The sequence below is a fragment of the Mauremys mutica genome, chromosome 2 (assembly GCF_020497125.1).
Source record: "Mauremys mutica isolate MM-2020 ecotype Southern chromosome 2, ASM2049712v1, whole genome shotgun sequence".
Classification (NCBI taxonomy): domain Eukaryota; kingdom Metazoa; phylum Chordata; order Testudines; family Geoemydidae; genus Mauremys; species Mauremys mutica.
Genome location: NC_059073.1, coordinates 251,648,914 through 251,676,155, shown reverse-complemented (window position 1 = coordinate 251,676,155; position 27,242 = coordinate 251,648,914). Strand labels below are relative to the sequence as shown.

The window sequence follows — 27,242 nt, the reverse complement described above, 5'->3', positions numbered from 1 at the left end:
TCCTAATCATTTAAAAAAGAAATGAGCTAATCCTTCACTATAAAATATTTATTTCTTGTGGAAGTAACATGTTCTTTATAATGTGTACATTTTGCTTTGCAGCTTCTCTTTTGAAAGGACTGAAACATGCTAACATTGTGCTGCTTCATGACATCATTCACACCAAGGAGACATTGACACTTGTGTTTGAATATGTGGTAAGTAAAATTAATTTAATGTGCTAGGTAAGCTCGGAAGAACTTAATTTTTGTTGGTAAATGTTGATTTTACCGTACATGCACAAAGCGACAAAAGTGATTCCATCTATGATTACTGATATTTACAGATAGGCAACATAAGAAAAATGCTGCTTAAGAACTTCAGAGTTTGATTGAAGGATATTTATTTTGTATATTTTGACATGGGATTTTGACAATTTGTGTTTTAATGATTATAAGTTATAATGTTTTGAATCTCAATATCTGCTGTCGAGAAATAATTGTCTGATCTCCCTCTTACAGCCAGCCACTGTGAAAATTTAAATTGATCAAAAGAAAAAAAACTACTTAAAAAGAAATGTTATCCATTGAAATTACGAAAAAATAAAAATAGAATTCTGCCAAGCCTAGTTTTAGAGAATGAGCCAAAGCCCATTGAAGTAAATGGAAAAACTCTCATTAACTTCAGTGGGATTTGGAACAGGCACATGCTAACGCATTGCTCTCTCCATAAGAGAGAATATTATAAAAGGAGCTGTTTTGTAATGGAATATCTTGAAAGTGGAAAGCATGTTACCATAGCCCTGTGTCTGAGGCGGTTAAGTGGCTGTAAGAACACTTCAGGCCACTGTAATGTTAAACTGACTTTTCAGCTGGTTTATTTAACATGTGTCCTGGGTCTGGCCTATTTGTGAGAACATTTTCTTTAGTGTCAGGATAGATGGTAATTAAAAAATGGTTAAGGAGAGCAAATAGGATTAAAATGCTCCACAGGTAATATCTACATCAAATGAATGTGACAAGTGAAAATGACTTTTGTTGTGACTAGCCAGTCCATGGTTTCTGAAAGGACCTTCATTAGTAAGCAGTGTCAGTGAGGAAAGTCTGATGTATACAATTTAGGCTTCATAGATTTATTTTTCCCCCTGACTGATGTTTCAGCTATTAATTAAAACTTCAATTTGCATAGTACACAGTGTAACGATCTAATTGTGTTCAGAGTATTACTTTCCCAAATCTTGGGCTTGAACTCCTAATTAATCTTTCTACATTTTCCTTAGACAGACATATGGTACTGGGTAGAACTACTTCAGCATTTAGCTGTGGAATCATGCAATGTACCATCATAATTAACCTCCCAATTTTCACAGATGGATCTAAGAACATGTAATTTATATGAAACAAATGAGTCTAGAGGAGATTTGACTTCAATAGAATATCTGTCATTGTACTGTAGTCAATAAGGCTCTGCATTTTTTGCATTACTAGTTTGGTTTTTTTAAACTTTGACTGATTTTACCTTAAAATTAATATGGACTGGATTAATATTTAAGACAGCATAGTAGTTTTCCCCCTCTTCTCAGTAGCCTCACTTAATTTTTACAAGATGAAGTACACTGTTTATCATCTGGAGAAGACGTTCATCTCATTTGTTTGCATATAAATGATATATTTTAATAATGTGGTTATTTGGCTACAGAAGACTAGTGCAGAGCAGCTGCATACATCACTGTTTCCCTACATCAGGTGAAGAGACATCAACACAAATCTGATTGCTTTTGTTTAATCAATTATTCCAGTGTGCCTAACTTATAAACTGAATCAGCATTAAAAAAGTCTTGACATCTAATATTATGTAACAGACAGTGGAAATATATTTGTATAATTTTACATGAATACAGTTTTGCAATCTTATGTCAACTACTGTTTAGATCTATTGAGTAGTGCTGGCTGAGAAATGAAAAATGTTTTCCATGAGAAATTTCATGGAATTTGTTGCCTTTTTTTTGTCCATTTCAAACATCTTGCTTTTCCCAACCATCTCTAATATTTACACCTTCCCCATATTGAGTTAAAAATGCTTAGGCCCTTATCCTGCAAAAATTTTATGACACACTTGCTTAATTTCGTGCCTGCGAGCAGTCCCATTGAACTCATAAATGATTTCTGAACTGCGGCCTTAAGCACTATGAGGTGCCGAGTACTTTCAACTCCCATTAACTCATTAGAAGTTGAGGGTGCTCAGGACCTTGCAAGACTGAGGCCATTTCAGTTTCCAAGTTATAATACTCAAAAGTAATTGGTAATGATATGAGGAAATAACTTCAATAACCATGATGGGTCCTTTTGCAGCAGTGAAATTCAACAATATTTGGGGTACCATGTGGTGCAGGAACTCCCCCAAACAGAGGGTGGCATGCAGGAAGAGAGACCAAGAAGGACTCACTCTACAATTCCCTGGACCCAGAACATGGTGCTGGCAGTCCATCCCCCTTCCCTTGATGGCAGCCTTCTCCCATTGCCATTGAATGCAATTAGTCCTGCATCTCAAGTAGTAGAAGTCTGTGCTGCAGATTAAAGGTTCTGACTCTCCTGATGATGCCTGCTGGGGGAGCTGTTCCAATCTGCTTTTAATAAGAAAGAGGTTAAGAAATTACCTACAAAAATCTGTTATCTGTGCTATTTAGATTACAAAGTTTAGCCCTGGTAAGTTAGGAAATGTCCATTTTAAGATAACACATGCAACTGTAATTCTGACTCCTTGTTCATATGCATTATCTTATAGTCTTCAGTTACATGCTTTTCACAGGACCCCTGCCTCATTCATGTCATGGGATGAGTTCAGAAAGGGGCAGAAATTAAGGTTGCCTGGGTAAACTTTGTTAAATCGGACTTTTTCCTGATTTTTGAGTGTTTGACTTTGCAACCAACATTTTTAATGCAATATATATATAAAAATGCAAGGTGAGAGTCTAAAATGCCGAGCATCTCAAACACCTACACCTGAGCTTAACTTGATGCATGTGAGTGATCCCACTGAAGGCAATAGGACTACTTTTGAGTAAAGTTAAACATGTCCATAAGTATTTGCAGGACCGAGACCTAAAGAACTTACAGGAGGTTCATGTTTGCTTTAGTTCCTACCTATTGCTGATTTTATAATGATATGTTGCTGCTCTAAAAGTGAAATCTTAGAACTATTATTATTATATTCTCACTAATGACAATTTCAAACTTAATACAAATCTTTTGAGATGGAGTAATTAAATAAGTGAATGGTTAGTGATCTGAAAGAGTGCTCAGCAAATGGAGCCAGGAGGTTATCAGTTTGGTGGTGATTCCATAGATAAATTAATACTAATGGCATACTTTAGATGATCAGGGCTGTCCAATTTCAGAGCTGAGTGTGAAAGAGTAGAATGGAGTTTAGTTTCATGTAGCATCCTTCAGACTCAAAGTATTACAAAATGCTTTACAGTAATGAGTTAGAAATGGATGGTATAGTGACTGGATAGGCAAATGTGACCCCCATTATGTGCTCAGCAATAGCTCAAATTGGAAGTTGCTGGAATTTTGTCTGTCCACATAGTCACTTGATTGATTCTCTCTCTCTCTCTATATATATATAGTCCCCCCTCTCCCGCCCCCAAATTTTTTAACTTCCACTGATGGCCACCAGAATCAGAAAGGAGGGTCCTTGTTTTGACAACTCATCTGACAGAAACACCTCCTCTGGTACCGCAGTGTCTGCTTTGCATATAAAGCAAAGTCCTGGTATGATATTTGACCCCACATCCTTCAGTCCCAGGAGAGACGTGCACCATCTGAATGACAGAACTAATGTCAGTCTTGGATAATATATACTGTAGTTTAATAGTAGGGCATAATTCTTTGCATGCTTTGGCGATTATTACATCGACTAATTATTCATGAATAATTGCACATTATTCAAGCTCTGCTGAACACAAGACTAAAGAGAAAAATTTAAATTTATATCTGATTGACTGAAAGGCACCTGCTATTCCCTGAATAGATTGGAATATTTGGACTCCCTGGAACCATTGTTTCAAATCTTGGTAGGATTGACTCAGTCTTTCTTTCTGTGACAGGTAAATTTGGTACCATGTAGTTAGCTGCATTGGGTCTGTTACACAAGTCCCTAAAAATAAGTCTGATGCGCTCTGTGTGAATGTTTCAGTTGATGTCAAATTTTTTAAGATTCGGCGTTTCTCCTGGGGTCCTTGATTAAATATTTCCCCTTCCTGCAGTGCAGTATGTTGAGTGCTGGGTGGCTGATACCCTCCCTCCTCATTAGTTGGTTTGTTTCTCCTGTAGGATAGTATGTATGTTTGCTTCCCAATTTTGTTAGTGTAATTTTGATGAGGCCATTTGTAAACAAAATTAGTACAATTTCTCCAAAAATCAAATGAAAATTATTTTGACTCACCTTTAATAGTGGAATTATCTTCTATTTTTGTCTCCACTATTCCTGAAAATGCACGTTGTAGCTCATGAGACTGCAGACAAAAGCCTATTCACCAGCACACTCCAGTAGAGGAGCATGTAAAGGCCCTATTCAGAAGAGGGTATGACCTTGTGGGGTGTATCAGCTACAGAAAGGTGCATAAGCCACCTTCACACTGAGCCAGCTTAGCCAGAGGAAGTGATGAGGGTTGTGGTTGAGAGACGAAGCAGAGCTCCTTGAAGAAGGTTTCATGTCTGCGTTTACTAAACTTGGCGCTAGTTGGAATTATTAGTTCTTCATTTGTCTTTTTAGAAGGAAGACAAATTTATCCATAAACACATTAAACTACTTTCAAAAATCTACAGTAAACGTTGGTACAAGCTTAGTACAATGAGATCTCTAAACAGTAATGAGATTTGTAGTATGACACATAATTATGCAAATATATTATCAATAACTGAACTAGTTATTATGTCCTTCAATGCATGGCATATGAAAAATGAATATATGTAGTAATACTTTTCATTATGCTTTTAATATTTATGAACGAGAATTGAAATGAGAACAGATATGTGATAATTGAAAGCATGATTCTTAGTGAGGAATAATTATATTCTTCTTCGAGTGCTTGCTCATATCTATTCCAGTTAGCTGTGTGTGCATTACGCGTGCACAGCTGTCAGAAACTTTTCCCTAGCAGCTACCCATCAGGCCGGCTGTGGAGCCCCATGGAGTGGCGTCAGTATGGCGCTCTATATACCACCCTGCCGGCCTGACCCCCCCTTCATTTCCTTCTTACCGCCAGTGACGGTTGTTGGAACAGTGGTCTCTTGCTTGCAAGTGTCCCACTAATCCCTAGCTCTTCTGCTAATCTCTGTATATAGTTTACCCACTGTTAGTTAATAGTTCTTACTTAGTTGTTAATTGTAATCTCTAGTGGTTGTGGGGGCTTCCCCTCCAACACGCGCCCCCCAGGGCCTCAGGGCATCCCGTCTCAGGGCTTCGAACCCTGTAGTTCCTGTGCTAAGCCTATGCCCCTGGGTGACCCCCACGATTCCTGCCTCTGATGGGCTTCTCTAGACACCGATCAGACAAGTGCAAGATCTGCAAGGCTTTCAAGCCTTGCACCAGGAAGGAGAGGGACGTATGCCTAAAGCAACTCCTTATGGAGTCAGCCCTCTGTCCGCAGCAGGACCCGGCCCCGCACGCCTCAGTGCGGAGAGCTCCTCCCGCGGTGCTGAGAAAGGACTTGGCATGCCAACCCAGGAGCTGCCGGTCCCCCAGGCTGCAGAAGCTCTCTCCCTGGCACTGCTCTCACTCACTGGCTGCCTGTAAGAAACAGGCCAAGGGGAAGTCCCCCCAGCGGCCTGCCATGGACACTGCACCCCCGGAAGGGGACGGTGCGGGGAACGGGCCTATGGCCGACAGACCCTCGGGCCGGGGACAGTCATTGCCGGCCCCTGTCTCCCCAGGAAGTCCCACGCTCCTGGACTCACCACGGCTCCTGGACTCACCGCGGCTGCATATGGGGGAGGTCATGATGCCTTCCACTCCGGATACCTTTGAAGCCGATAGGGGGCTCATTGAGATGATGACACCCAAGTCTCTGACTACGAGGCCTCAACTCCCTCGAGGCACGGCACTGTCCAAAGGCAAGCTGGCCATGTCCGGCTCATCTGCCCCCCCAGCCAGGATCTCCGTGCCACTCTGAGTCCCGGTGTCGCACCTATGCCCCGTGCTGGTCTGACTTGCGGCACCGATCCGATCGCAGCACAGGATTGCAGCCCCGATCCTTGGAGCCGCTCCTGCTCGAGGTGGTTGTCGGCGGATAGGTGTGGTGCCTCTTGAGGTCCAGGTCCCACTCTGTGACCTCGTGGCACTGCTCTCAGCACCGGCCTCAGCCTGCACCTTCCAGGCATTGTTTGATGGACTTGCACTGCTCTACATCTCTAGCACCACTCTACCTCGCGGCACTGCTCCTGCTCCCAGGACTGCTCCTGCTCACAGCACCGCTCCCCACTTCCACACCATCCTCGATCGTGGCATCACAGCATCGCTCCACATCCCGGCACCGCTCCCCACTTCAGCAAGGTACTACATCGTGGCACCACTCTACTTTGTGGCATTGCTCCACATCCCACCGTCGCTTCCTGCAGTGGCACCATCCTGTACCACGGTACCGATCAATGTCAAGACCCCACTACCCTTCACGGCACCCATCCCATCCGTCGGAGGAGGATGCCTCTCTGGTGCGATCTTGCACTGCTCCCCCTTAGCCGTCCTGCTCGAGATCGTCCTCCCTCAGATCAGGCAGGGCATCGAGGGTGTCTGAGGCACCCAGATCAGGGCCAGAGAGCCTAAGGCAGGATGCTTCGGCGCCCCAATGGCAGCACCGGTGGCAATTCTGGACCCCTTGGGCATACCATCAGGTCCAGGGTGCCCCTCCTGGTATCCCTCTGCCTTCCCATTCAGGATCTTGCCTCCCAGAGGCAACCCTCAGCCGCCCACCACAAAACCCGGACCCAGTCCCACATCCACCTGTGGAGGCTACACCCGGTGGTTGTGAGGACCCAGTCCCTCAGGATCAAGAGGCTGCCACGGAACCAGTCATGCTGGTGGCTGCTTCTTCGTCGTCCCCTGACAAGGTGGTGGCGGGCACTTCCACAGCTGGACCACCACCCATGGACTACAGGGCCCTGCAGGACCTCCTCCGACGGATGGCCCTGAATATGAACCTCCAGGTGGAGGAAGTGGTCGAAGAAGAGGACCCTATGGTGCACATCCTGGCACCAGAGCGGCCCTCTAGGGTAGCCTTACCCATTATAAAGACAATTCAGTCCAACGCCAAAACTATTTGGCAAATGCCTGCCTCCATTCCCCCTATGGCCAAAGGGGCTGAGCGTAAATAATTTGTTCCCACTAAGGGATATGAGTATCTCTTCACCCACTCTCCCCCATGCTCTCTTGTGGTGGAGGCGGTGAATGAAAAGGAGAGGCAGGGTCAGCAAGCCCCCGCACTCTAATCAAGAGATGCTAAATGGCTTGATTTGTTTGGAAGGAAAGTTTATTCCATGGTGGGTCTCTCTCTCAGGATCGCTAATCAACTTGCGATCCTGAGCAGCTACAACTATAACTCATGGTCCTCAATCTTAAAATTTAAAGAGCTTCTCCCATCTTAGTCACGAGCAGAGTTGGGGGCTATTGCTGAAGAGGACAGAGCTGTTGCCTGGACTTCCCTCCAAGGCTCCCTGGATGCCGTGGACTTCGCATACTCTGGGGTCTGGGATTGCAATGAGGTGCAATGCCTGTCTCCAATCTTCTGGTCTTCCCCCAGAGGTTCAGCAGACAATACAGGAGTTTCCCTTTGGCAAGGGTCTATTTGCTGAACAAATGAATTCCAGACTGCATAGCCTAAAGGACTCCCGGAACACTATTATGTCCCTCGGCATGAACACTCCGGCCACCCAAAGGAAGCCCTTTAAACCACAAACCACCCAGCAGTGGTCTTTCTCCCCTAGGCCCAGACAGGACTTCTCCCATAGGAGAAACAGATATAGTTGTCGCAAGCCGTCGCACCCTCCCCCTGAGTAGGGTCAGGGCAACCGAAACCTCCTCCAGGCCCTAAGCGCCCCTTTTGAAGGTGTGCACGAGGATGGATTACCAGTCCACAACCTGGCTATTCATCCTCCTTTCCTGAATCGTCTATCCTGCTTCTACCATGTATGGTCCCTTATTATGTTGGACACTCCGCACGGTAAAGGCGGGATATTCTATCCACTTCTGCTCTTTCCCACCCTCCCATTCCCCTCACCCGTCCCTCTTCAGGGACCCCTCTCATGAGCAACTTCTCGTCCAGGAGGGCCAGGCTCACCTCACTCTAGGAGCAGTGGGAGGAGGTCCCTCAGGAGCTCAAAGGCAAGGGTTTCTACTCCTGATACTTTCTCATCCCTAAAGCGAAGGAGGGCCTGTGTGAGCTCAACAAGTTCATAGCTTGAAGTTCCTCATGGTCTCCCTGAGCACAGTGATCCCTTCCCTAGACCCGAGAGACTGGTACGCCACCCTCGATATGAAGGACACTTATTTTCACATATCTATCACCCTGGCTCACAGATGATGAGTGAGTGAGCAAGGGGCATTTGTGGTGAGCAAGGTGCATTATCAGTTCATGGCCATCCCATTCGGGCTGTGCACAGCGCCTCGCGTCTTCAACAAATGCATGGCGGTTGTAGCAGCTTTTCTCCACCGCCACCAAGTGCATGTCTACCCTTACCTGGACAACTGGCGCGTTTGGGGCTGCTCCCGTCAGTAGGTGGAATTGCAGGTGCAAATAGAGACATGCTCGAATGTTTAGGTATCATTCTCAACATCAACAAATCCGTACTCATCCCAACTAAAAGGATAGAGTTCATCGGCAGGGCTGCCCAGAAGGGGGGGCAAGTGGGGCAATTTGCCCGAGGCCCCACAGGGGCCCCCAAGAGAATGCTCCAGCCCTAAAAAGCTAAAGTGGCGTGGCTCCAGCGGGGCCTGAGCTCCGCCCATCGGAGCTGCGTGGTAAGGGGGCGGGGCTGCAAGCTTCGGGGCCCCGCTGGAGCCACACCGCTGCAGCGCTGTCCAGGGCCGCTAGTGGACGCAGCGCGCTAAGGCTCCAGGAGAGGGGAGAGATGGGGGTAAGCAGCATGACAGGGGGCTGGGGGCAGGGAGTCCTGGGGACAGTCAGGGGATGGGGCAGAGGTTCTGGGGGATCAGTCAGGGGATAGGAAAGGGGGGCGTGGATCGTGGGCATTCCGGGGGTCTGTCAGGACTCAGTGGGGGGGGGATAGGGGTCGGGGCAGTCAGGGGACAGGGAACGGGGAGGTTGGTGGGGGGTGGGGTCCCGGGGTGGTGGTTGGGGACGGGGTGTCCGGGGGTGGTGGTGAGGGGACAAGGAGCAGGATGGGTTGGGGATTCTGAGGGGGACAGTGGTGGGGCAGGAAGTGGGTGGGGGTCTGATAGGGGGCAGGGCCAGGCTGTTTGGGGAGGCACAGCCTTCCCTAACCTAAAGCTCATTCAGCGGTTTGAGGCTTGCAGACAGCTATTTAACACAAAGAGCCAAGCTGTTATCTTTCCCATGGGGGAGGGATCACGTGAGAAGAGCAATATCCTACACCACCTACCTCCTTCCCAACCCTACCAAGGGAGACCCCCATCCCCTGCATTCCCCGAGGCTCCAGAGGGGTTAATTCAGTGGTTCTCAAACTTTTGTACTGGTGACCCCTTTCACATAGCAAATCTCTGAGTGTGACCCCCCCTTATAAATTAAAAACACTTTTAATATATTTAACACTATTATAAATGCTGGAGGCAAAGCGGGGTTTGAGGTGGAGGCTGACAGCTCACAACCTCAGTAATAACCTCGTGACCCCCTGAAGGGTCCCGACCCCCAGTTTGAGAACCCCTGGGTTAATTTAATTTTAGCACCCTGTGTCCATTCACATGCATGTGGTCACATGCATGAGCATTTCAGTTTTCACAACATAGGCTCATCCCAGATTCTGGAACAAGGTCAAATGCTCAGTTCGTGGAGTATGTACATAGTCTATACTAAAGACAAACTCACAGTAACCGTCTCCAGTTTGTGAGGGACCCCGTGGAGCCAGTCTCTAGGAAACAGATACATTCAGGGAGGTTAAGTCCATTAATGGCAATTAGCCAGGATGGGTAAGGAATGGTGCCCCTAGCCTCTGTTTGTCAGAAGGTGGAGATGGATGGCAGGAGAGCGATCACTTGATCATTACCTGTTAGGTCCACTCCCTCTGAGGCAGTTGGCATTGGCCACTGTCAGTACACAGGATACTGGGCTGGATGGACCTCTGCTCTGACCCAGTATGGCCATTCATATGTTCTAAGCTAAATGAACCCAAAGTTATGGAGACAGATGAGAGTCAAGAAAGCCAGCAGAGTATCAGAAACCTGGAAGAATCTCTGACTGGATGGGCTCAGGCATTTGGTCACAAGCTGAGGTGGTTCAGAAGTTTTGGATATTTTTTTTAAGCAGATTTTTTTATTGTTTCTTTAAACAAACACAGCAAGCAGCAAATATTTGGCTACACGCTTCTGAAACCCCAAACCATGTTCAGGTTTGGCAGACTAATTTCAGCTTTTCAATTAAAAAAACCACAACAAATTTTGAAGGAAAGTAGACATTGTCCGTGATTTTTTTCTGCTTTTTAAAAATCCCTAGTTTTTGATCCAAAAATATTTGGATCCAAAAATATTTGGATCCAAAAATATTTGGATCCAAAAATATTTGGATCCAAAAATATTTGGATCCAAAAATATTTGGATCCAAAAATTTGTCCAACCCTTTTAATGAGCTTTAGTGCCTTTTAGCACTAGCTGATGCTGAGAACCAGTGATAAAGGGGACTTGTAAAGGTGACTTGAAAAGAAGTTTTCTCAAAACTGGGTTTGTGCCGAGATGTGGAAGGTTTTAAAATGTTTATTTTTTCCCGGGGCTTCCCCCGGGGGCAAGTGGGGCATTTTGCCTTGGGCCCCACAGGGGCCCCCACGAGAATATAGTATTCTATAATATTGTAACTTTTTTTTATGGAGGAGGCCCCTGAAATTGCTTTGCCCCAGGCCCCCTGAATCCTCTGGATGGCCCTGTTCATCGGAGCAGTTCTGGATGCAAATCAAGCGAGAGCATTCCTGCCAGAGATGCGTCACCTGGCCCTCTCGTAGGTAGTCAGCACCCTTTGCAGCTTCTGCATCACCATGGCGAGGCAGTGTCTCAGTCTGCTAGGCCATATGGCAGCCTTCACTTACATGGTTCAACATGCCAGGTTACGGCTCAGGCCCTTACGCAGACACGAGCCATGCTTCCGTTGCCTAGGCCACGACAGCCTGGACATCCCGCAGTACACCCTCGATTCCCTACGGTGGTGGCTGGGTCCCACACCTAACTGGAATAGATATGAACAACACATCTCAAAGAACAACAGTTACAAAAAGGGAGAGTAACCATTTTTTTTATGCCTCAACTGTGCTATTAACAGGTTAAAAAAAAGCTCCCAGACTAACATGACTATATAATTTTAAACCAAGGATTTTCAATTTACCTTGCCTATTTTAATCTTTGTGTCTCTTATTTTTTAAAATTACTTCCTGTTAAAGATATAAGTTAATTCTCATTGGTTGATTACAAGACCCAAAACATAGTTTGCTTAAGCAAAGAATTGGCTTAATAAATTGCATTCATTCCTATTTTTTGCACTTTGTCCTATGGCAGAAATAGGTGAATGTTTCTTGTTTGACATAAACACAGTTTGATAATAAATACAGCTATATAGTTTGTTACAATTAAAAGAGCCACAGACCTGAATTTTCAAAAATGATTAGTGACTGGGTGCCCATCTTGAGACGCTTTAAAGGGGCCTGATTTAAGAAAATACTGAGCACCCGCTGTCTAAAAATCAGGTCCCGTTAAGATTTTTCAAGTTGGGCACCCTAAATAGATAGTCCTTTTTGATAACTTATATGAAAATGCTTTTGACCTGTTTGTCAGAAGAGTTGAATTATGCTAGTTGAAAATAAAGAGATCATTAAAAACGTTGATATGTAATAAAATCTGCATTAGTGAGCTAAATTTTTACATTTATCTGTGCCCCTTAGGGTCCCAGACTACTATGCAAACTATATACAGGGGTCACTCAACTTCCTCTCATGTCTGAAATCTCAGGATGGGAAGGGGAGCTGGTGGTGAAGTAGGGTGAGTCTCCTTCCCTTCTCCCTTTGGAAGGAAGAGGGAACAAGAAGTGTAGGGGGGTCTCTCCTTTGTGGAAGAGGGAAAGTTAGTGGGAAGAGAGATCTTTTTGTACAGGAGTGAAAAGTAGATAGGAGATTCCTGCTTTGGACCCATTTTCCTCCCCTGTCAGTGGCTGCTCCTGCTTCACTGTCAGTAAAGACTTGAGAAGCCCAGAAACTCTCCAGCCAGACACCAGCTACTCCTGCTGTTTCACCTCAGATTGTCCTGCTTAGTGAGTCCTTCCTTCACCAGCCAGAAAGGGGGGGGAGAGCTGAGGGAGCAGGGTTCCCCCAAGTCTGGGAAAGGGGTGAAGTGAGGAGCTCTCCATTTGCTTTTACTAGGGGAGGAGAGAGCTGCTTTTCCCATTTCTTTTACTCCATGGGCCCCAAGGTCTCTCTCTGCACAGAGGAGCGACATTTACATTGGACCACACAATGAAAAAGCCAATAGAACAGAGGAAAGGTGGAGGAGCAGAGGGAGAGGAAATCCTATAGATGGAGAACAGGTGATAAGGGAATACTGCTCTAGGGAGAGCATTGTTTTTCAAATGAATAGATATGAGACCAGGTCCTGCTAAAGCTGGAGTGCAGTTTGATGATGGAAACAACACTAGCTTGAGGAAGTGAGATTTCTGAAGGAGAAAAAGGAAATTTGCTTGGCACAAAAGGAGGACAAGGGAGTTATAGACATAGGAGTCAGAAGGAAGGAACAAAGACATGAATGTGAAAAGTAGACAGTCTCTGAGAGGGAGAGAAGATTAGCTGGGCATATTGAAGGGCTTCCATAGAGTTAGAGGGAGGGGTAATTATGCCACTTAGGAGGGCATTCAACCCCGGCCCCTCGGGACAAACTTTGTGGAATTTCAATGGGTTTTTCTGCTTTTTTTCCATTTCCCTCACAACTGAAATTGGATGGACTGACCCAAACATTAATAAATGATGAATAGATGTTTTAACAAATGGATAATCAATTGTGATAGTGTAACAGATCAATAAATTGCTTGTAACAATGGATTATAACCATTTATAACACCTTCCACTGATATTCCTATGATCATAATACATGCTTATCTCTGTATCATGATTTACATCTGTTAACCCTTTTATAAACTCTGTATAAATGTTAAGTTTGACCAAAAAAATCTAAGCATTCAAGGACAGATAGTTTTTGAGTCAAACAGTTAAATGAAATCTTTAGAAATGAGTGAGCTGCCCAGTCTGTTGACAGATCTCACTGGAAATATTTTATTTACTTAAACATGATACATTCTAATAATTTAGTTCCCATCCATCAAAATGATTAATTATATGTTTAACTTTAAGCACATCAGTAGCCCCATTAAAGTGAATGGGGTTATTCTTATGCCTAAATTGAAGCATGTGCATAAGTACTTTCCTGGATCAGGGCCTAAATAGGAAATTTGTGCTTTCCATGGATAGCAATTAGTTTAAAATACTCTTTATTTAACACATACTTTTAAAATGTATGTTTAAAATTTCTAAAATATCGTCCTGAAGAGTTTGTCTTGAATTGCAAATCTGCCATAAATATTATCCTGGCTGCATCCCACATAGCATTCATCTTTTTAGTTTCAGTAATAAGCCAGTATTGCTTAACTCTTTGTCTAAATTAAAAACTGACCTAATATTTCAACTGTTAATAAAAGGTAAAGATTATCCAATTTCATTTAAAATTTTCAGTGATTTTTTTTTAATAATGTGGGTTGCTACTATTGTTTAATTCAGGGGACCCTTAAAATGAGAAGCAGTGTCTAATTTGGTATAGAATTAAAGTCTGAGTCAGTTTTTTTAATTGAATGTACCTCTTGGAAGCAAAGGAAAGGAGAAGTTATTTTCCAACACAACGCTTATCATGTTTCTAAATCTCCTTAATTACATATTTCATTAAAAGAAAAACAAAACCCAACCCCCCCACCCCAAGTCATTGCCTGTATTTTATCTTTCCTGAAAACAGGCAGTTTTTATAGATTAGCCTATATGCAGCCTTTCACATTCAGTTTAATCAGATTGACAGTAAATTTATATAAGAAATATTTTGAAAACAAATGTCTGGTAAAAAGGGTCAATAATTACAGTTATCTTTGCTTTGTGCCTCTGCAGTTTTAAAAAGTCATTAAGAAGCCCAACTGAAAATGACACAATTAAAATTTCAATAACAATTAGTGCAGCCAATATTTAATATTTAAAAGAAAACTTTGTTCTCTCTTTTCATGTTTTCTCATTTCTTCTATTTTGTGCAGAAAGGAAATAGGCTGCCCATTCCACATTTGTTCCCTTGGCTCCCTCGAAGTCTAGAACTCAAAGCATGTGTTCTTGCAAAGTTTGCATCAACCTTGTGGGTGAATCCACTGATTGTCGAGACCAAGTTGCCTGAGAGTCAAATGTCTGCTTGGCCAATTCAAAGGGCTGTCTAGCAATGAAATGTGCAGGCCTTGTTCTCCATTTAAATACCCACCTATAAAAAGTATTTGCATGACTCTGTCCCTTCCTGCTCTGAAGAATCCAAGTGTTTCTGATGTTGACAGGTCCAACTCTCATGGAGAAGAATCTGAGGGACCTGGTGAAATGTGGTCAAGGTTTATTATAGGGGTCGCCTAGTAGTGACTTGCATAGTCTTTACTTCAGGAGTTTCATTATAACAACTTCTTGCTTGAAACTTTCTCAGAAATTCTCCTTTTGGGCTGAAACTTTTCATGCTTGCTGCCTGCCCAAAGGTACAGATTTCTTCCTTGCAACTTCTAAAAATTTGTGAAGCTATAAAGATATAGTTTTTGCACTTGAATAGGTTAATACTCTTTTTAGTGCACATAACACAAAAGCAGGTGAATTGTTCAATTTGACCTTTTATAAGTGGCTAATCCTCATAGAGGGCAAATTACTTTATTATAATATTTTGTAAAATAAAAAGTAAATTTGTATTATAAGCATTTAATAAAGACATGGGAGATTCCCAACAGGCATAAATTGTTATAGGACCACTGACTTCAAGGAACATAGGCCCAAGAAAATTTACATAAGCTGAGGATCTGCCTTTTTGTTCTGAGCATGCCAGGTAGAAAGTCTTTCTAATATTTTGCAATATGATGCTAACTGTCTAACTGAAATAACATAGTTGGTATTTATGTACTTTCTTTAACTAATATTTCTTCATAATAGGCCTGCAATGACCTTTATCTGAGGATCTCAAAGCACTTGAGGAGTAGTGACTTTATCTTCCCAACAATTCTCAAGTGGTGTTACAGATGAGACTGAGATATAATGTAGTAGTAGTATTCCCATTTTACAGATGGGGAAAATATGGCAAAGAGAGATTAAGTGGTTTGCATTATGGTGTAGAACAAGCCTGTGGCAGAGCTAAAATCCTTAAGGGTCTGAGTTTTAGAGATGCTGAGTAGCTTTAACTGCAGTTGAAGTCAATCCTAAACTCCTCTGAAAATTAGGCCCTAAATGGTTAGGCCCTGTAACTTCAGTGTTGACCCTCCTTGAATGTAGTGCAAGTTAAAGGTGCTTCAGGCCACTAATGGGAGTGGTGGGGCAATTCCCAGCTTCTGTAGACATACCCGTGCTAAATCTGCTCGAGCTTGTCATCGTTGTCGTCTTTCTTGTCACTTCCCTATTTTGGGTTGGCAACTCTTATAGCCTTCTTCTAAAACTTGTGATTGTACACCTGGCTGTCATGCAAATTGGTCTTCCTAAGGTCCGTTGATGAACCAAGTCTTTGACTTCTCCCTTGATCATCTTCCATTCATGATTATTGTAAGGGCCATCCTACCAATATAACTCCCAAGTCTGTGCTGGATATGCCCATACCAACATAGCCTAGCCTCCCTCAACTTATCTTTAATTGGGGGCAACCAGCATTAGGCCTCTTCACTACCTCATTTTGTTTCCTATCCAGAGTGTCCAACCATTTGACCATCTCAACAAGTTCATTTCCATAGTAGAAAGCATACTGATTTATTTTCTTGCAGCTAGCCAACTCTCTGTTCCATTCGTTAGGATGAGTCAAATTACAGTTTTATACTTCTATAACTTTATTGGCGGCGTTTTATCACAGAGAACTGGGGTCAGCTCCTGCCATTTTCACCAAGCAGCTTTGGTACAATGCCAGGCATCACTTAGGAGGGCACCATTGTCAGCAACCACTGATCCTCAGTATTTAAATTCTTTCACACTTCTTAGCTCTCCTGTGTCTATAATATTTTGTATGGAGTAGATCATCCTCCCTCAGTTATCAAAGCCTCAGTCTTACCATCATTCACTCCAAATACCCCCAGCTCAGAACTGTGTCACCACTGTTCAAAGTTGGTTTGCAGGGTGTCTCAATCTTCTGCACGTATCAGTAAGTCAGGGGTGGGCAAACTTTTTGTCCAAGGGCCACATCGGGGAATAGAAATTGTATGGCAGGCCATGAATGCTCACAAAATTGGGGTGGGGCTGGGGATGAGAGGTTTGGGGTGCAGGAGGGTGCTCTGGGCTGGAATCAAGGAGTTTGGAGAGCGGGAAGGGGATCAGGGCTGGGGCAGGGGATTGGGCTGTGGGAAGAGGCTCAGGGGCGCGCAGGCTCCAAGCGGCGCTTACCTAAAGTGGCTCCTGGAAGCAATGGCATGTCCTTTCTCTGGCTCCTATGTGGAGGCGTGGTCAGGTGGCTCTGCATGCTGCCCCATCCACAGACGCCACCCCTGCAGCTCCCATTGGAGCATGTAGGAGCTGGAGCGGGGCCATGCTGCAGCTTCCGAGAGCTGCGCGGTGCGGCCCCTGACCCGGCACCCTGGATGGAGCGAGGCCAAGCCACGTGGTGCGGCCTCGACCCAGCGTCTCAGACAGAGCGGGGCCGAGCCTCATGGTGCGGCTCACGGGCCGGCTTAAAATGGCTCCGGCCTGCGGGCCATAGTTTGCCGACCCCTGCGCTAAGTCATCAGTGAATAGCATAATCTACGGTGGTTCCCTTCATATAGTCTCACTTATTACATCCATGATAACTGCAACCAAAAAAGGGCATCAGAGATCAGCGTTGAGCCAACGTTTACTCAAAAATTTCTGCTATAGCCCTGTCATGTTCTGGAGGGCAGTCCAGAGCCGTAAGGCATTGTCACTGCCTGCCCTGTAGCTCTAGGTGCCTTAAATCAGTGGTTCCCAAACTTTAACAACTCACAAACCCGTCACTAAAATGTCAAGTCTCGCGAACCCCTTCCTAAAAATGAATATTTCCAGGGGTTTTCTCCCTTACCTAAGCATAAATTATAAAAGCAGTGATCATGGAAATATTACATTTGTTTTTATGACACGCTTATTACACACTATTTATTATTAATTATTATTTATCATTACAGTATTAATTTTCTCACATTATGAAAACGGCAACACTTTTCCAAGATTTCACTTCTATAGTTTGTATCACTTTGAGTAAGCCTGTTCTAAGACAAAGCTCCTATGTTTCATTAAGGAGTATCAGATGTGAAACAGCATGAAGGTATTTAAGAAGCCAATTCAAAGAGTTCCTCCTGCACAAGCATTCAGGTCTTGAGCAGTCCAGGCAAACAACACACATTACAACAAAGCTTAAACTTGTTCTTCATAATAATTTTAAAAACAATACTAGCAGCCTATTTAATTTTAAAAACAGCAAAAAATATCCACCTCTTTCCATTTCTTATAAGGAGTCTTGAAGTTTAAATCTCCTCAGTGTGATAGATATGCTTGCTTTGATCTACATAGCTCTTGGAAGTCCTCGGGACTCTGGGTTGCTGGCCCAGTGCTGCCCGAGGACCCTAGGGACAGCTTTGTCCACCATTAGGGAATTTTTTTCCGAGAATCCCCTGTAACATTTTGTGAATCCAAACCCCAGTTTGGGAACCACTGCCTTAAATACTCTGCTGCTGTGGCTCATAGCCTAGACACCAACAACCAGCAGACAAGCATGCAGCCCCCTGATTGTATGCTTTGAAGCTCTGGTTCAGAACTGTGACCCAGCAGCCTGCCTATAACACAACAGCTCCACTCTAGTCTCTATCACCCAGTTATCTCATGCAGGGGTGACCCCAAACACATTCTTAGTCCTAAATTTTCCCAAATCCATGTGATCTGCAATGATTAGCCCTGTCCTGGACCATTCAGAGGAATAATAAGGTGCACTTGATCCTCTAAAGAGACAAAATGCACAGCTTATCACTTTAACTGGAGTGAGCAATCTCTTCAATTCAAACACAGGACTGGGTTGGTTTAGATTAAAAGTAAAACAAGTTTATTAACAAAAGTCGATAGGATTTTAAGTGAGTTCAAGTATAAGGAACAAAGGATAAAAGGCGTTACAAACAAAAGTAGGAATATGCTTCTAAGATTAAAACTTAATTTCAGCCAGTTACAATGTTTGTATCACCTATAATAAATTTGCAGAGACTTAAACCCACCCCCCCGCCTTGGTTGAAGGATCCCTCTTTCTGTGATCTCAAGAGCACTGGCCTCTTTAATCCCTCAAGTGATGTATGCCAACATGGCTTCTTCTCTTTCCTTCTGTTATCATCCCAAAACCCCAGATTTAGGATGACCTCATGCTGTTCTTCCTTCCTGTGGACTTCCCCTTCCCCGCCAATTCATATGTAAATGAGGCTTCCATTGTTCTTGGGTCACGCCTTGCTTAATTTCATTGGAGACAGATAGCTGCCTTCCCTCCTGTCTGGGAGAAAACCTGTTTCTCCCTTTCATTGGTCACAGACTGTAAATCATGATATCGTTAAGTATTCGTATTTCCCCCTAGAATTAATACATACATTTCATAATTGTATTAATCATTAGTATGTCATTAGATTTCAGAAAAAGACCTTTCTTGAGATATATTTATAATATAACAATATTGTATGCAATCATAGAATCATAGAACTTAAGATCAGAAGGGACCATTATGATCATCTAGTCTGACCTCCCGCAAAATGCAGGCCACAAAAGCTGACCCCACCCACTCCTGAAATAATTCTCTCCCTTGACTCAGCTGTTGAAGTCCCCAAATCCTGATTTAAAGACTTCAAGTAGCAGATAATCCTCCAGCAAGTGACCCCTGCCCCATGCTGCAGAGGAAGGCGAAAAACCTCCAGGGCCACTGCCAATCTACCCTGGAGGAAAATTCCTTCCCGACCCCAAATATGGCGATCAGCTGAACCCCGAGCATGCGGGCAAGACTCTCCAGCCAGACACTCGGGAAAAAGACTTTCAATATCCCAACATTGACCCTCGGTACTAATTACCAGTGGCAGCATGTTATTGACCTATTGACTAAATCACGTTATCCTATCAAACCATTCCCTCCATAAACTTATCAAGCTTAATCTTAAAGCCAGAGAGGTCCTTCACTCCCACTGTTTCCCTCGGTAGGAAGTTCCAGAATTTCACTCCCCTGATGGTTAGAAACCTTCGTCTAATTTCAAGCCTAAACTTCCCGACTGCCAATTTATATCCATTTGTTCTCGTGTCCACATTAGTACTGAGCTGAAATAATTCCTCTCCTTCCCTGGTATTTATCCCTCTGATATATTTAAAGAGAGCAATCATATCTCCTCTCAACCTTCTTTTGGTTAAGGAAAACAAACCGAGCTCCTCAAGTCTCTTTTCATACGACAGGCTTTCCATTCCTCGGATCATTCTAGTGGCCCTTCTTTGTACCCGTTCCAGTTTGAATTCATCCTTCTTATACATGGGAGACCAAAACTGCACACAGTACTCCAAATGAGGTCTCACCAATGCCTTGTATAACGGGACTAGCACCTCCTTATCTCTACTAGAAATACCTCGCCTAATGCATCCCAAGACCGCATTAGCTTTTTTAACGGCCACATCACATTGCCGACTCATAGTCATCCTGCGATCAACCAGGACTCCGAGGTCCTTCTCCTCTTCCGTTACTTCCAACTGGTGCGTCCCCAGCTTATAACTAAAATTCCTGTTAGTCATCCCTAAATGCATAACCTTACACTTCCCACTATTGAATTTCATCCTATTACTAATACTCCAGTTTACAAGGTCATCCAAATCTCCCTGGAGGATATCACGATCCTTCTCCGAATTGGCAATACCTCCCAACTTCGTGTCATCCGCAAACTTTATCAGCCCACTCCTACTTTTGGTTCCGAGGTCAGTGATAAATAGATTGAATAAGATCGAAACCAAAACCGAACCTTGAGGAACTCCACTGGTAACCTCCCTCCAACCTGACAGATCACCTTTCAATACGACCCGCTGCAGTCTCCCCTTTAACCAGTTCTTTATCCACCTCTGGATTTTCATTTCAATCCCCATCTTTTCCATTTAACCAGTAATTCTTCATGCGGTACCGTATCAAACGCCTTACTGAAATCAAGATATATTAGATCCACCGCATTTCCCTTGTCTAAAAAATCTGTTACTTTCTCAAAGAAGATCAGGTTGGTTTGGCACGATCTACCTTTCGTAAAACCATGTTGTAATTTGTCCCAATTGCCATTGACCTCAAGGTCTGTAACTACTCTCTCCTTTAATATTTTTTCCATGACTTTGCATACTACAGATGTTAAACTAACAGGCCTGTAGTTACCCGGGTCACTTTTTTTCCCCTTCTTGAAAATAGGAACTATATTAGCTAATCTCCAGTCAAACGGTACAACCCCCGAGTTCAGAGATTCATTAAAAATTATCGCTAACGGGCTTGCAATTTCACTCGCCAATTCCTTTAATATTCTAGGATGAAGATTATCCGGGCCGCCTGATTTACTACCGTTAAGCTGTTCAAGTTTGGCTTCTACCTCGGATACTGTAATTTCCAACCCCGCACCTTCATTCCCATCAGTCACTCTGCCACTATTCCTAAACCCTTCATTATCCTTATTAAAGACCGAGGCAAAATATTCGTTTAGATATTGTGCCATGCCTAGCTTATCCTTGATCTCCACTCCGTTTACAGTTTTAAGCGGTCCCACTTCTTCTTTCTTGGTTTTCTTCCTATTTATATGGCTAAAAAACCTTTTACTATTGGTTTTAATTCGCAAGGTCCATCTCTACCCGGCTTTTGGCTTTTCTCACTGCATCCCTACACCCTCTGACCTCAATAAGGTAGGTTTCTTTGCTGATCCCTTCCATCTTCCACTCCCTGTACGCTTTCTGTTTTTTCTTAATCACCCCTCTGAGACGCTTGCTCATCCAGCTCGGTCTAAAACTGCTACCTATGAACCGTTTACCCTTTCTCGGGATACAGGCCTCTGACAGCTCCTGCAACTTCAACCTGAAATAATCCCAGGCGTCTTCCGCCTTTAGATCCCTAAATATGTTAGTCCAATCTGCTTCCCTAACTAGTCGCCTTAATTTTGTAAAGTTAGCCCTTTTGAAATCGTAAACCTTAGTCTCAGATGCAATTGTGTTTATCCTTCCATTTATTTTGAACCGAATTAGCTCATGATCACTCGAGCCAAGGTTGTCCCCTACAACCATTTCTTCAACAAGGTCCTCACTACTCACCAAAACCAAATCTAAAATGGCATCCCCCCTCGTCAGTTCAGTAACTACTTGATGAAGGAATTCATCAGCTATCACGTCTAGGAAAAGCTGAGCCCTATTATTATTACTAGCATTTGTTCCCCAATCTATATCCGGGAAGTTAAAGTCTCCCATGATCATACAGTTCCTATTAGTATTTACCTCCTTAAAAACATTAAAGAGTTCTCTATCCATATTCAGGCTAGATCCTGGCGGTCTATAGCACACCCCAATCACTATCCCAGGGGAGGCTCTAGTAGTTTTCTTCCCTAATGTGACCATTGCCCAAACAGACTCCGTATTATCCATTCCATTACTAGTTATTTCATTACAGTTTACCTCATTATTGACATACAATGCTACTCCCCCACCTTTACCTTTGTTTCGGTCTTTCCTAAACAGCACATACCCTTCCATACCTTTACTCCAGTCATGACTACCGTTCCACCATGTTTCGGTTATTCCTACGATATCCGGTTTCAATTCTCGGACCAGGAGCTCCAATTCCTCCATTTTGTTACCTAGGCTTCTCGCATTGGTGAACAAACATCCTAATTTTTGCTGTTTGGCTTCTCTCACCTTCTCTCAATCAGTTGATTCAGTTACTTATCATTTGAGGTTCAGACCCCCTCAAAACGCTATTGCCCCCACTCGCTAGGTCAATAATTTTGTTTGCCTGTTATATAAATATGCTGTAGTGGGCTGGACCCCCGCTCCTGCCCTGAAGGGTTAAAAACAGCCCTGGGAGGGGGCTGTGGCTGGAGAAAGCAGCTTTTAGACTGGGCTGATTGGGGGAAGTGGCTGCAGCTGGGACCACGCCTCAAACAGACTCAGATGGCCCTATAAAGGCAGAGAAGCCAGGGGCAGACAAACAGTATACCCTGGTACCCTGTGTCTAGCTTCCTGCAGCCAGGCCCTATAGAGGGAGAAGGGCCTGGCTGCAGGAAGCTAGACACAGGGTACCTGAGTGACGCAGGGCTGAGGAGCCGGGGAGCTCCAGCATGGAAAGCCCCATGCTGTGGCCTAGCATTGGGCTAACAGGTACTAGGGGTTGCAGAGGGCAGCCCAGGGGTAGGCCAAGGCAGTAGGTCCAAACCTTCCTTGCCAGTGATGAGTAGGCTGATACTGCAGTCTGCCCCAGGGCGTGGGGGCTAGATGATGACTGGCAGTAATCTTATACTGAGGCGAGGTGGGAATAGGGGTGGAGGTTCCCTGGGGAGGGGAGACCCTATAACTGAGGGGTTACTGCCAGGGGGCAGCACCCCAGGTAAAAGGGCACCGGGTCCAGAGAGGGACATGGGGGCCAGAGGGCGCTCCAGAGCTGGAAACCGATCTAATTCCCAGAACAGACTAGCAGGAGGCACCACAGGGGTGAGTCCACCCTTCTACATATGCAATCATTGTATCTGCATGACGACCAGGCTGGACAGACAAATACACATTCATTTGTCCAAGGCAGACAAGGCTTATGCTTATTAATATTGCTTGCTAAAACCATTTTATGTATGTAATTCTAGCACATATTCATAATCTTTGTACACACCCCATACATGTCATGCAAGAATATTAATGATGAGTGAGTCATTAGTTTTCCAATGATCTCTGACCTGGCACCTTTTAGATACAGATGACGACAACAGTGTCTTAGGTGTAGTGAGTATGTCAGGTCTGACAAGAGTTGCTGACGCAGAGTAGTAAACTGCAAATGGGCCTCTGTGTCACCAGCCCCATTTGGTTTTGACTACAGTAGTCATTCCATCATATATATTCTAGATAAGACAGACACATCCTTCTGGCACACCTCTTCATTGCAAATTCCATCAAACTATTTCTTTTGGCACACAATCGTAAGCCTTCTCCATGTCGAAACCCCCCATACCCATTTGCTGTTTCTGCTAGTTCTGCTGTAGCTAGCATGCTAAAAACAGTAGTGTAGCCACAGTAGCACGGGCAGCAGCAAGCGGCGACATGGACCAGCTGCCTCAAGTACAAACCCATCCAGACCCAGGGCAGCTAACCATGGTGCCACACACCACTACCTGTGCTACCATGGCTATACTACTATTTTTAGCATGCTAGCTAAATGAGAGCTGCTAGCATGAGTGTCTACTTGATCTGGAAACTGCACTCCCAGATCCAAGTGTAGAAATGCTCTTAGGATGATCACGTAGTTAAAACACATAACTTAGAACCAGATCTGAGCTCTATTCCTGGATCTACAGCACCTTTGTTGTGTAATTTTCCTCAACTGTGAAATGAGGATAATAATTAAAATTAACTTATCTCAAAGAGGAATGATGAAGTTTGATTAATCAGTGTTTATAAAATGCTTGGTGATCCTCAGGTGTAAATTGCTACCAAAGTATAAAGTGGTAGGTGCTTTATGGCATCCTTTCACTTTGTCTGCTGTTCCTGGGGGTGGGAGTTTGGGAAAGAAACAAGGAAACTAAAATATTAAAACATATGTTGTTCTAACCTTGTTTGTTATTTAAAACACTCAAAAGTTAGGAAGTGAATAAGTTACAGTTCTCTTACCAATAGAAACTCAAGTATATTGGGCGTATGCAATGTCTTCTATTCCTCTTTATAAATGTTTAATTTAATACTGTTTATTGTTTATATTGTAGGAGCTGCAGTTTGGCTGAGTTTATATTGCTATGAGAACCTTACATTTTCCTCTCCTTACATTTGAAGTACACTTGACATTACATTATTATAAATTTATGTATCTTAATTGTTTTATTTTAAATTTTAATGTGGTGTTTGTTCACACATATTAGCTACGTGTTTCCAAGCAAAAGTCTGTGGACACACATGTCTCTGGGGGAGATGGAGGATGGGTGAGATACAGAGATATGGAGAGGAGGGGATTTATGTCCATCAGGAAAGTGTAAGCCAGGGACTCCCCTGTTGCCTCCCCAATTCTATGGAACATGTATTTTGGAGTTTACATCCAGGTGCTTTCTCCACAAAGATGGTTCAGCCTTCTCTGAAAGTAGTCTGTCTGTGGCACAAATCCAGGAATTCTCCATGTCCGTAAAGGAAACTTTGCGTTAATTTATAACCAAAAAAAAAAAAATTTCCTCAAAGAACCACCAAAACGATAAGAAAATCACATCATAGTGGCACATCTGTTTGCTTTGCAGAACACTTGGTTAGACTTGGTGCATAAATTGTGCTTTTTTCCCTTCTATACAGTATTACTCATGTGTTTCTGAGTAAATTTATCTTTGTTGCTAGTTTGTGGGAATTCCAAGACACTAGAGACATCTATTAGCAAAATTGTTTTCAAAGATGTATTGTTTCTTTCTTTCTTTTTTAAATCCCTCATATATGTTGTTCCCCTTGACCTCTTGCTGCTTCAGCCCTGCTGCTCCTGTTGCCACCCCTTCTCTGTCTGAAGATTGCATGAGTATCACTTTGTGAAATAGCTTGCAGGAGGATTCTTTCTTAGTGATGTGGTGAACCCCTTCCTTTCCAATATAAGGGAATAGAGAACATCATTGTACAAATATTTCCATTGCTTTCCATGGTGCAGAGTGTTAAGACATGTTTAGAAGCTTCAGACATTTCAAAAGTGATGACTAAAACTGTACTATAGCAATCAACAGATTACTTTATAGATCCCACTTAAATAAAATTAACTTTCCTGTGATCTTTTATACCTCCATTTTAAATGTTATTGCATCTATCAATGTTTTTAGTAAACTGTATTGTCAGTTTAAGAATTTGTTAGTGAAAATGGGAAACCATTTCAGTCAGTAAAACTGCTAGGGCATAAATAATGTGTGCACTCTTTTTAACAGGAAAGAGTGGCTTGAAACAGTCTTGCTGCCTCAGTGAAACAATACAATCTGTCTGCTGCATGATGTCATTGCCAGCAGCCAAATAGTACAGTTTTTGTTTTAATGGAAGAGCTCTTTCACATTGCTGGTTTTACATGATGGGAATGTGGTTGGAAATGCTTCCTTTTCCATTCACAAGCCCCAGGCTGTCCATGCATTTCAGTTTCAGAAATGACAGCTGAAACCAATTAGGCAGAATTATGGGACAGCAAACTCACGTGTAGCTTTATCATGATTGAGGAAGGGGAGAGAGAGAGATTATACTGCATGGGGAATAGAAATGACTAATCAAATTAGGAGAATACTATATTAGTAAAATTATTATAGACAGGATTGTGAGATAGTTCATTTTCTGTGACTTTCTGTATCTTTAGTGAGAGATTTCCTAGCCTTTCTGTGCGAGCTGTTGCATGTTTGATAGTGGATTCTCAAATATCTCTAAACTGGCTAAAGTCAAAAGGCAAAATATTTTATTTTAAAATAAATTCCAAAAGCAAGTCCTTGGACAGCTGTACTTTGTGGCTTACTCATCTATTCATAATTTGAATCCTTGTTGCAAGGTGGGGGAGAACTAAATCTTTAACCCTTTTTTCTGATTTTATTTATTTACATATTCCCTCTTCCCCAGAAGTAGATTACAGTTTACATCAACTTTTCTCTGTCTGATTAGTTCTCCCTTTACAATTGCTTGTGCGCACACATGTCTGCAGATGTACCTCGTGGTTTTACTGAATAAGAATCACCGGTCACATTCTGCAACACATTTCAAGCAAAAACCAATTAATTACATTATGAAATATTGCCCCAGGGGTTATTTGCATAAATAATTTAAATTTGTTGTGACAGTTTACAGAGAAAAATAACAAAACAAACAATGATAGTCCAAGTAAGGCTTTTTAATCCTATATCCTTATCCTTTAATCCTATATTTCTTGTGCCAAATTCTGCTCTTTGTTAATCCCATGTAATTTTGCTGCCTTTGAGACATTCTCCAAGGTATTGTCTTGGGCAAGTCATTTAATCTGTCTCTTTCTTTCCAGTTATAAAATGGAGGGTGTTCACCTCTTTTCATTAAGGTTTGAAAAGTGTTTTGAGACCCTAGAAGGGAATGCATCATAGAAAAATTATTATTCAGTATTGCTTGACTGTGTGTAAGTTAAGGTGGAATTTGATCCTTTGTGTCCATGGGATATTAGTTTTAAAAAACAAAACAGATTTCTAGTACATTGGATGCTAAGACTACAGGATAATACAGTGTTATATTGTAAAATGTCTTGGGGCCGTATCTCAAATTGCTATACAGAGTTAGATAATACAACAGAGCTAAATAATAGCATGCACAGGCAGAAAATGGAAGTGGTAGAAGTGACGAAGGGAAAAAATGTCTACATTATGAGGTCATTTTTTTCCTTTCCTGTGGGTATAGAAGTCTCCTAGACACAGCAGAATCAACAAGGGCCTATGACTGAGGCCTGTGCTCTCAAAGGTTCCTTGTGCAACATCATGCTGAATGGTTTGGAGTTGGGTCCAACAGGGATAGTAGTGGGACTGGAGCAGCTGGACCCTCCACACACTGTGGGGTGCAGGTGTTGTGGAAGCCGATTACAGCCTCACTAAGTGAGGCTGCAATGGTGTGCATAAAACGCCCCTGCTG

At 43.2% G+C, this 27,242-nt stretch overlaps 1 protein-coding gene across 3 annotated transcripts in view; it reads left to right on the top strand.

Moving 5' to 3' along the window:
- The window catches only part of CDK14 (cyclin dependent kinase 14), a 543,410-nt gene that overhangs the window by 257,138 nt on the left and 259,030 nt on the right, over nucleotides 1-27,242 (top strand). For all 3 annotated transcript variants that reach the window (XM_045003530.1, XM_045003531.1, XM_045003532.1), the window contains one exon: nucleotides 103-197. In XM_045003530.1, coding sequence (XP_044859465.1) covers nucleotides 103-197 — 95 coding nt within the window. The remainder of the gene's footprint in view (nucleotides 1-102; nucleotides 198-27,242) is intronic.